This window comes from Oreochromis aureus, linkage group 10 (genome assembly GCF_013358895.1).
Source record: "Oreochromis aureus strain Israel breed Guangdong linkage group 10, ZZ_aureus, whole genome shotgun sequence".
Taxonomy (NCBI): Eukaryota; Metazoa; Chordata; class Actinopteri; order Cichliformes; family Cichlidae; genus Oreochromis; species Oreochromis aureus.
The window spans coordinates 24,507,845-24,519,322 of NC_052951.1; the positions used below are offsets into that span (position 1 = coordinate 24,507,845).

The 11,478-nt window shown below is 43.0% G+C and overlaps 1 protein-coding gene across 11 annotated transcripts in view; it reads left to right on the plus strand.

Annotated features, from left to right (window-relative positions):
* tcf7 (transcription factor 7) overlaps nucleotides 1–11,478 on the plus strand; it is a 73,876-nt gene that overhangs the window by 58,951 nt on the left and 3,447 nt on the right. For 2 of the 11 annotated variants that reach the window (XM_039618025.1, XM_039618029.1), the window contains exons 6-12: nucleotides 441–530; nucleotides 1,791–1,910; nucleotides 2,030–2,192; nucleotides 3,476–3,583; nucleotides 4,301–4,348; nucleotides 6,607–6,655; nucleotides 8,928–9,000. In XM_039618025.1, the coding sequence (XP_039473959.1) occupies nucleotides 441–530; nucleotides 1,791–1,910; nucleotides 2,030–2,192; nucleotides 3,476–3,583; nucleotides 4,301–4,348; nucleotides 6,607–6,655; nucleotides 8,928–9,000 (651 nt within the window). Of the gene's footprint in view, nucleotides 1–440; nucleotides 531–1,790; nucleotides 1,911–2,029; nucleotides 2,193–3,475; nucleotides 3,584–4,300; nucleotides 4,349–6,606; nucleotides 6,656–8,927; nucleotides 9,001–9,173; nucleotides 9,288–11,478 lie in introns of all 11 variants that reach the window. The other 9 variants (XM_039618030.1, XM_039618034.1, XM_039618033.1 and 6 more) reach the window with 7 other exon arrangements.

Sequence of the window (11,478 nt, forward strand, 5' to 3'; positions counted from 1 at the left end):
ACACACAAGTCCTGAAGTTTATTTTATTTGGGTTTAATTCTGTTTTGTTTGCATATTCAAATGCAATGCGGTATGAAATGTACATGGGTGACTTGAAGAAATGTATGCCTGAGCACGCACAGAACAAAAAAAGAAAAGCTGAATGAGAGTTTGAAAGCATCTCTGCAAAACTTTCCACCAGATTAAGAGACAACAATTTATGTTAAAGGATGGGAAAGGCACAGGAATGACAGCAAATTTCAGGGGAAAGGAAGTTTGTTAGGAATTTGGAAGATTATGCAGTGGAATAATGGTTCTGGAAGCATTCTATTAGGTGATCTTAATGAATCTGTTTCCACCTAATTCCTTAATTTAACCATTAAGGGCAACAACAAAAAAACTTTTACCTGTTAAATTAAAATCTTCTGCTCCCGTCTCTTCCCTCTGCTGTGCTGTGGCAGGCAGAGCCAGCCTGTCTATCCTGCCCTGTCCCCATGTGGATTCAGGCAGCCCTACCCCTCCAATCTCCCCAGCGCATCGTCCTACTCCAGGTACCGTAGCCGACTGGCCAGCTTGAGCCAACCCGATCCGAGTTGGGGTTGGGGAAAAAAAAGGGCAACGCTCTGCATCACCAACTCCTGTTTATAGCACATTTCAAACGTCTGAGCAGGCGTTTTCCATTCACCGTGGCAAACTCATGTTCGGGCCGATTTCTTTGGACAGCTTCTGTAAAATCTTCTATTGGAGCCAGTGTGCTGTAAACAGGACCAGTTCAGTGTTTCGCCAAAAACAAGCTGAGTCAAGCCAAGCTAATCGCTGCTGCAGAATATGTTACACACACACACACAGAAATAGAAACAACCATTAGGACAGCTGCTTTATTTTTTCTTTTTCGCTGCCCTTAAGCTTTGTTCTGGTTGTAATTGTGTCTTGTCTTTATCTCGCTGTAAAAACTTCAATGTTTTTAAAAAAGAGAGTTCTTTTAGTCGCCATTGCAGATGCTTTTTTATGTTTGCAAGCACACGCACGGGAACATTAAGTGTGAACCCACTGTGAGTTTAAGAGGGTTTTTGTGTTGAGTTAAATTTGCGAACCCTTAAAGATCTCTGCTTGCAACACACAGATGCTTTCTTTTTGTGTTAGTTGCCTAAAATAGGTGAAGAATCCCCAGCCTGCCTGGCATAACAGGCTGGGGATTCCTCATAGGCTGTTGTCAGTGCCTCTGGTCTGTTGACAAGAGGCACAGTGTTTAACAACCTAAAATGGAACAATTAGGGACAAATTACTGATAGATATCGCATAACTAATCTGCAAACAGGTAGGAAAATATGAGGGAAATACAAAGCTAGATCACATCATGATTGGTGGAATGCATTTTTACTCCCTACGAGTCAAGGTGTGTGACACGTGAAGAAGCGTTTTCCCCTCAGCGCCCACCTCCCCTCTCTCTCTCGCTCAGTAATGTTTGGTCGCCCTCTAGTGGTGATAAATGATAGCATCACTCTTACACAAAAATAAACTTTAAAGAGCTTCTTTGTCACACTGCAGTCACATTTGTCCCGTGTTCTGTATTGCATTTACTCAGCTGTAGACACAGGATGAAACACAAACAACACTGATATGAAGCCCAGTGGACTTTCCATGCTTTCAGGCTCACTGCTTACATAAAACTGTCGCTCCTGCTTTGATGCTTACCGCTCTGCCGCCTCCTATCCTCAGTGCATCTCTATGAACTCACCTTTTTTGTCACCCTTATCCCCCCCACCCCCCTTTCCTCTGCTTTTGTTTTTTTCCTCTTTACCCTGCACCAGGTTTTCTCACTCGCTGATGCTCGGCCCATCGGGCATGCATCCTACAGGGATCCCCCATCCAGCCATAGTGCCCCCTACAGGCAAACAGGAGCACGAGCAGTATGACAGGAGCATGTACGTGTAAGTATACCCCTCGCTCCATTTTAGGTACATTTCTATTCATGGCTCCACCCTTTGTCAAAGTGTAAGAAACTATGAAGTTCTCACAGCCTCATTCCTTCACCCCACGTCTTCATCAGGAAGCCACAGGTGGAGCCCAAGCGGGAGAAGGAGCCCAAGAAGCCGGTCATCAAGAAACCTCTGAACGCCTTCATGCTTTACATGAAGGAGATGAGGGCAAAGGTCATCGCCGAGTGCACATTAAAAGAGAGCGCAGCCATCAATCAGATCCTGGGACGAAGGGTGAGGGACGCACACACACACACACAGGCATGCACATTGAAAAGCAGACTAATCCTGTTTCCAGGTCAGTCAGTAATTTCACACATGAGGAACATGAGCGGTAATGTGAACTCTGTTTCCCTCACTTACCAGACTGGTACTTATCTAGCACCTCTCTACTTTACCTGCACACTCACAGCACTTTCTACTACTACACACACATACTCCAGTGCTCATGGATGCTGGGAATCGTACCACTGACCTTCCGATTAGTAGATGACCCGTTTACCTTCCTGAGCCACATCCGCCCCTTATTCATATGCAGTAGTGCAAAAAAGTAAGAGGAGTTACAGTTTATTGAACCTGGAGTACCCACTCAGGCACAGGGAGAGCATGCAAACTCCACACAGAGGGTTCAAGCCAGGAAGCTTCGTCCTGTGAGCCGACATTTCAAACCACTGTACCCCCCAAATCCTTACATGATTATGTTATAAAGAGAGCGTCCCAGAGAGGCACTGCCTTTCTTTTGGAAAAATGGAGAGAGGTTTATCATTTTATTAAAGACTTCAATAGCCAGTAGTTAACAAAGTTTAAGAATTACCCTCCTAAATGTAAAACTGTGTCTACGGTACATAACATCATTAGGAGAGTCAAAGGATTTGAGCACAGGCCTGGAAAACTGAGCCTGGGGCCCTCGGGCTGCGCTGCATTAAAAACAGAAATGATTCTGCGATTGTTATCACAGTAAAGGCTCAGGAACACTTCAGGAAACCACCGACGGCAGCAAATGCAAATTAACACGCGATGAAGAAACATTTAAAAACAACATCCAGCTCATCTGTGCCGTAGAAAGAGAAAAACCGTCCTGCAGTCATAAAAATCTCAGTTAAAATTGATTTATAGTGAAAAATGAGCACATGTTCCACACAGAAAAATAACATTTAATTTTCTCTCTTTGTACTATTTTCACTTTTTGGTATATTCTCAATAGAAAGAGAGTTTAATGATCAGATCAGTTCATTTTGTAGCTTTGAATTTTTAAAGGCATCTTTTTGAACCGTTGTTATACTGCAGTCTTTATTCCTGTGTTTTCTTTGCAACATCAATGTATCAATTTCTAATGATACTTTATTCAATTCAGTAAATACAGTGACTTTATATTTTTATTCATATTATTGCAATTAAATGCATCATAATGTAAAGCCGAAAGCCATTATCAAATACTTTATTGCCCAAAACCCAAAAACTGTTTGAAGGCAAGTCTGTGAAAATACTGACCTTCCTTTTGTTGTGTGTGTTTCCAGTGGCATGCACTGACCCGGGAGGAACAGGCCAAGTACTACGAGCTGGCCAGAAAGGAAAGACAACTGCACATGCAGCTCTACCCAACTTGGTCTGCTAGGGACAACTACGTAAGAACATGTTCTTCTTATTCCTCCCTCCCCTGTGTTCATGAGCCTATTCAGAGTGAGAAGAAAAACAAGCCGATATGACTAATTTCCTGAGCCGACTGAAAACAAAAGCAGGGATATGCAAAAGCTCTCCCACTTTTTAAAATGGAAAAATAAAGGTGTGCAAGGCAGGGAATGTTGCAGTATCTGCAGTGAACATCATTTTCCATTGTTACTGGTTTACCGCAGTTTACGGAAAACAGTGATTTCTTGTGGCGAGCTCTAAAAATGCACTGAAAACTGTGCTGAATTACACACAAAAAAGAAAATTGGAAGAAAAAAAATGTCCCCACCCCCTAAAAAAAACCCCTCTAAAACTGCAGTTCTAGTGATGCAAATGGTATTTTCTGAAATAACATCCTCCCCTTGGATTCTTGGGTCATTGATTTATACCAATCTGAGCTTCCAGATACATTAAAATAAAAGCGAGGAATCAGCAGAAGCTATTCACGCTTTGTTTTCTGTAAGGAGAAAACCATTTAATCAGAACCTGCTCTCTGGTGTGATTTCTGTGCAAGTGAAATCAAGAACAGGATCAGTCTCATGAAATCTGTTGTTTCTGACACCCTCAATGCCACTGTTCTTAAATACAACAAATAAACTTATGTGGTGCATGCATTCTAGTTTCTGGCCTGCTGTGTGCCTTTGACTTCTCAGTTTGCTGTTGAACTCTTGCAGGAGGCGGGCCTTAGCGGGGTCGCAGGGGAAAAGAATAAAGCTGATTGGGTAGGGACACGTCTTATGGTGGATTTATACCTCTGTGGTGGGGGGAAGAAAAAAAACTAATGTGAGAATTTGCATGAAAGGGGTTGTGGGTATTCCTGTTGCAAAGTTTGCATGCACCTTCCAAAAAAACAAAACAAAACAAAAAATCTGAGTGACTCACCCACGTCAGCCTCCCAGACAGCACGCACGCACGCACGCAGCGGCAGCCACACGAGCCGATCTGATTGGTCAGTTATGGATATGGCCTACGCTTTTGCAGCAGCTACAGCTGCAAGTATGTTAACCTTTGAAACACTAAATCACACAGAGGTATAAATCAGCCCATTTGCTCGACTAACAGAGAGCAGGGCTGCATGGCTGGCCTCACTGCCTTAATATACAGCTTTAAAACACAGCACCTTCATTTTTGTAGCAACACAGCAAGACGTCTGTAAAGAAGGTTGTGGATGTTCTGAAAGAAGGAAAGCCCTGTTTATTTTTTGCTGTGCCTGCACTCTCTTGCTTCTCTACACGTGATTGGTTACCGAGCTGAACTCTGCAGGCAGGCAGGCAGGCGTGGGAACTTGGTAACACTTTATCTGGACTGTGGTTTCTAACATGTTTGAAACATCTAAACTCGCGCTGCATGTCACACAGATAACAGAGTAGCACAAGAAGATACCCTCGTGACCGCATATGTCAAAATTAAGGGTTGCGAGGCGACCCGGAGAGCGTTATTTCTGCACTCAGAAATTACCCTCATGCTGTTGTGAAGGTGTTGTAAACCAGAGCTTTAATACTCTCTGATCGCAGGTGTAGGAGCCGTCGCTGTATGCACGGAGCTTTGAACATTGTCTTCACCTCTTAAATGGCTCTTAAATGTCACGATTCTAAGCACTGTAATTAAGCATAATCCACACTCTGTGGCTTTTTGATAGGCATACGGTTCAAGTTTGGAGAATTTAAAGGGATAGTTCACCTCAAACTCAAATATGTGTTTTCCACTGGAGCCCGTTTAGATTGTTTTGGCTTGAGTTGCCCAGATTGCACTTGCTTCCAGGTGTTCAGAGAGCAAAAACAGCAAAACCCCGTTTTCAGATAGGAACTATTTTCTTTTCACTGTCTACATCCGCCAGCCAGAGACAGCTTGCAGATGCTCAGTTTAAAAAAGGGGGTCACCATTAGTGTTTACATCCTGTCGTGAGTTCTCAACACAGGCAGATGCAGTTCTCCTTCTGCACTGTGGATTAGTCTGCAGTTCCATTACTTTTAAGAGAATTTCTTCAAAAGTGTGCAACTCAAATCAGAGCAGTCTAGATGGATAAATAATTAGGATGTAAAAATATTCTTGGGATATATTGTTAGTGACACGACACACTCCAAAATGCTTTTGAATCGATCACCAAGTCCAGGATTGTAAAGAAAGAGCCTGAAAGGGCCACTTGATGATCAGTCCACAAACTGTTTATTTAGGACTGAGCTTTAAATATCGTCTGTTGCATTTGGAAAATAAAAAAATGTAAAAAAACAAACTACCAAGTGTCCTCGCTGCCCTCTGTTCTCCTTCTGAGTTAAAAAAAAACAAACCACTGGACCTACTAGCAAAACAGGAAGAGAAGTTCCACATATCGCCCACGCACCTGTGGAGGGTTTCTCCTCCAATTCCCCCACTCAAAAAAAAACAAAATACATACACTACTATACTACATATAGGCTAGTATATGCACACACACACACACGTACGCCCACGGACTAAGAAGCTTCAGAATGGTGCACTTGCAAGAGGAGTAACCACATATACAATGCTGACAGCGAGCCGAGGAGGGTTAGACATCGAAGCGTAGGCGGTAGATTTCTGTACCCACATCCTTCATCGCACCCAAATATGAGGCCTCACTTCACCATCACCGGATCTGTGTGAACAGCTCTGATGTTTACCTCAACAGTCACACATTACAATCAGCCTGGGGACACGGAACAAATGCAAACACGAATATGAAAACAGTTAGGAGTTTACAATGGCTTTAATCTGAATTCACGTTTCCCCCCCCTTTACTTACGAGGCCTTCAGCTTCTTTACTGTGCAGATTTCAGTTGATAGAAATGCAAGCCGAACACGGTGATTAAAAGTTATCTAAGACACTTGCACGTAACTTTTTTCCTGCTTGAGATAAGCCAAATGAGCTGGAAGATCTGCTGGTAGTCAGCAGTGCAGTCAAGAGTCAGACTCATTTCATTTCTTTGGCTTTTTTTTGTTTTGTTTTTTTCTCCTCAAACAGGGCAAGAAGAAGAGGAGAAAAAGGGAGAAGCAGCAGGACTCCAACACAGGTAAACCTCTAAATATGGATTTCCTTGCTCTCGTCTGACGGATGGTTAAACGTTTTTTTAAAAACCACACACACAGAAAATGACCAGTGCCAAGACTTCTGGATTTCAGAGAATTCAGTCGAGCTTGAGTTTGCGTTGGCGCTGTGTGCGGCACGGCATCTCGGTGTGCAGGATGTGTCTCAAACGTCAAACCACCCACCCACTCTGCTTTCCATGTAACCTCAATTACAAACATTTGAATCCCAGTGTGCAAAACTTTGTGCTGATCTTAGCTGTTCCAAGTTTAAAAAAAAGAAAGAAAGTCAGACATCATGGCAGAAAGGAAATCAAAAACTCTTATCGCATGACTAGCATTTTCCCTTTTCCACCTCCGCCATGTATGAACAATAACAAGCTTCTCAGCTCTGACCTGTTCGGTTTTGAGAATGCAGACGTGGTAGTTATCCACGTCCCAAGTAAACCACTTGAGTGCTTGTGGTAATACTATAAAAGCTACTACAGCATCGGCACGATGGCATCAAAGGTGAGACGATAAGAGGTTGTAACACTTTTGTGATTGTTTTAAAGAAGGCCATGGATGTTCGGCGTCTTCTCGATGCGCGGCAGATAAAAGAGCCTCGGTCTCCCCTCAGCTCGTGCTAGAGCGACCTGAGTGCTCTGCCTTAACTGGCATGATGCTTCATTTTACCGTGCAGTAACAGCAAAGTATATTTACTTACAGTACTGTGTAGGTCCAGAGCCATCCCTCATTTCTTTGTAAGTGGTCTTGAGCAGTAGCTCTCCAGGCTTTCTGAAGGTCTTTCAGTGTTTTTCTTTTCAGTCCATAACTTGTACCTGAACATTTTCAGAGATTTTTCTTGTTGTTGTTTCTTTTTTATGATTGAAAGATTGATAGGTCAGGGTTAAGTGGTTTTAACAAAGACACCAAACACAGAGTTATTACCCAAAGCTTCATCACAAATGGTGTCAGTGAAAGGATGCCTGTCAAGAAGCCATTCTTAAGGGAGAAAGGGCTGAAGTATACCAGATTATGCAAGAAATGGATTAAAAATCAGTGGGAACAGGTCTTATGGAGTGATGAATCCATCTGTAAAACACGGTGGAGACCCTGTCATGGTTGGGGGCTACATTTTAGCCAGTGGTGTCGGGGATCTTGTCCGAGTGGAACTATGTCCAGTAGTACCGCCAGGTTTTGATCCACTCCAGGCCTCGAGGGCCAGTGTCCTGCAGGTTTTATATCTCACCCTGGGTCAACACATCTGAATTAAATGATTAGTTCATTACCAGGCCTCTGGAGAACTTCAAGACATGTTGAGGAGGTAATTTAGCCATTTAATCAGCTGTGTTGGATCAAGGACACATCTAAAACCTGCAGGACACCGGCCCTCGATGCCTGGAGTTCGACACCTGTGCACTATGCAATACCAGCTGGAAATTGTCCGATTGGCATGGCAATAATCCCAAACACACTGCAAATGCAGTAAAATCATACAAGGATAGAAAAACGCACAATGAAACACTATTAGCACTATTAGTCATGGATTGGCCTCCACAGAGCACAGGCCTCAGCTTTATTTAAGCGGTTTGGGATGATCTTGACAGAAGCCAGAAAACATCCAAAGAGGAGCTCTGACTATTCCTCAGGAAGCCTGGAGAACTGTTCCTGAAGACTGCTTCAAGAAAGCTTGACTAAGAGAGTTAAGGGCTGTGTTGAAGAATAAAGGTGATCATACTAAATATTGACTTTAACTCTGTTTGTGTCTTATAGACTGTATTTTCACATATGGTTGCACATTTAAGTAAATCTCTGCACGTCTTTCCTATTTTACATAGAAAATATAAAGAAATGAGGGGTGGCTCAAGACTTGTGCACATTAGGGTATTTTCAGCAGATGTTTCAGAAACTGGAAAATATATATTTTTTCGATTTGGGCGTCCTTTTAGAAACTGAAAACCCTTGAAAGTCCAGTACTAACAGTGTGACAGCACGGCTGCTTCTTCCTCTGTGTGTTAACTGACCCACATGTTTAACTAAGTTGTGTTGGGTGGTTAATCTGCTGGTTGTTAATGTCGCATTGTGCCGTAACCGTCTACTAACAGTTTTACTTGATGGCTTTTTCCGAACAAACGGTGCTTTTGTCCTGCCCTGACGAGCTTGTTTCTCTCTTCGTCTTCTTCTTGTCTGTGTCTTTTGTCGTCTAACCTGTTTCCTCCCCTCTTCCTCTGCTTTTCCTCCTCCCCTTTTCCTGTGCATGCCACGCATTGTGCTCAGACCCGGGCTCTCCTAAGAAATGCCGGGCTCGCTTCGGCCTCAACCAACAAACGGACTGGTGCGGTCCTTGCAGGTGTGTACCAACCATCCACCCCACTCGCTCCGCTACGCTCATGACTCCCCCATCTTTCTTCTCATACCGCTCAAGTGCATCGTGTCTCTCTGATGCCGTAGGAGGCAGAGCAGTCTTGGAGGTGGCATCAATCTCATTAATCCCATCAAGCTTGTTTTTTTTCTGTTTTCCAGGCCTTTTTTTCAGCCTTTTCATTTGTCCAACAAGTAAACTGCTGAATGAAGACAAGCCCCCTCCCCTATTGTGATTATACCTGCCAAGACGAGCTCTACCTCCTCGTGTTTGAGGTCTGCATGTCATCTCTCACTAACCTGCTGCTCTGCAAATAGAACCCATACATATGCAGTTAATATATAGCAAACAGCGAAACATGCTAACTTTAGTTGGGCTTCAGTTGTGTGTTTACTTGCAGGTAAAAGGTCAGACATGCAGATATAGAGGTGTCACATGAGTTAAAATGTTTTTAGAGACATGTTTTCACACCCCGGTCACTCCACCCCTATATTTAAGTCTGTAAATATATATATGTGATGTCTCACCCCGACCATCGAGGTTAGTTTGGGTTCTTCAGCACCACTGGCATAATGCCTTGCATAAGCAGGCCCTCTGTAGTGAATGGCTAGAGGTTAAAGGGGAATACCACTCATTAAAATGCTCTCTTTCAAAAAAAAACCCAACAAAAAAACAGTATTATTCACGCAGGTCAAGGGAGAATTAAAATCAGTAATAGCAAACAGACAGATGGTTGAGCAGTATTCCTTCCTTATGTAATTGTAATATCATCCCCGTTTGTCAAAGGTCAAACTTCCACATAATATTTCTTTGAGTGAAGAAGCTCAAACAGATGTTCTGTTTCCAAGGTCGCCATATTGGAATCATTAAAACATGTCGGGAGCCACGTTTCTAAACTCAAGCTGGGAATTTCCCTCTTTTCCCTCTGTCAGCACTGGATTAGTCCGAGGCAGTTGGTGTTTTATAAAAGTAAAAGGAAACTGGGTGCGCAGGGGTTATTTAGAGATCAGGTACGCCGGCTTCACCGGTTGTTTTATTTATCTGCCAGAGCAGCTCATTTGTCTTCTTTATTTATTTATTTTTAAATCCATTCGCAAAACTGCAGCGCCCTCGGATGCGTTTCTCCCCAGCAAGAGCTGACAAATGGCAGCGGCACAAGATAAATGATCAGAAGCGGGCCCGTCAGCAGCTCGCACGGCCGGGTCTGAGACGCGCCAGGATTCACGGTGCACGGCAGCCCAACGGCTTTGGTGCAGGAGTCAGGGATCTGTGTGGTTCTGCAGAAAAAGTTTCTACCACCACAGCACTGTAGAAACCCTGTCGTCTTCCCCACCATCACGTCATGGAAATCTGAATGTGTGTGTGTGTGAGTTTGTTTCGCTTTGAGAGAACAAAGGGGGCTGAATGTGGTTAGAGCAAATCCTTATCACCACAGCTCCACACAAACACACACACACTAGCGCGCTCCCTGCAGCTTTGCATTTTGACGGCATTCTCATGCCCATCTGCTTTCAACTTTCTCCATTCATGCGATGTGGTAACGGGCGCCTTTTGATGGTGAACTCTGACATTTAGAAATCACTTTCTATTGCACTCTTCCTCCCTCTCTCCCTCTCTAAATATGGCCTAGCGCCTTTCCTTGCGGTTAAACCTGGTGACTCATATCATATTCTGGTAATGATCATGGGATCCTGTTAACTGCTTTGATGCTGCACTCAGCGGTACACAAGTCTGCTTTTAAGTATAACACCTCACAAAGCACAGCAGGGTTACTGCTGATTGCCTATTAGACACATGTAATACGTTCGGTTCAGAACAAAAGAAGTAGAAAACTGAAACTCCGAACTAATCGCTACGCAATTCTAATACTACTTTTGTGGTGCTTAGGTTAAGTGAAAGTGTCGACTCGCAGGCTCTGTGTGTTAAATCCTTAATCAAAGGAGTTCATTCATTCATGCTAATAGCACTAATATAATCATGGGGGTGATTTTTTTTTAATTAATTTCAAAGTCGAGTGGTATTCCCTGGTCTCAGTTATCAGGATTTTGTGAGGATGAAAGGATCAACAAGGTTTATAGCCTTTGCATCAACTATAGAAGCAGACGTTCACGAGTTTAGCTTAGCATAAAGGTGCGAGAAGAGTTCATAAATGAAATCTTTTTAAAGATTTCAACAAGTTGCTTTATTTCACAAAAGGTCAACTGTCCACAATTCAGATGAGAGTTATTATATTTTGAATTTTTTCATTTAAATTTGATTTATTCGGCTTTTCTTGTTTTGGTTTATTTTCATTTTAATAGGGATCACTAAGGGGTTAAATCTAAGATGCTCAGAAGGGATATGAATATGTAGATTCCCTTCTATCAGTATTTATATGCATCCCTGGTCAGCTGCAACTATTCTATTGCCAAGGACCAAAGTTAAAGATATTTCCTGCACAACATTGTTTCAGATGTTTATCTTTAT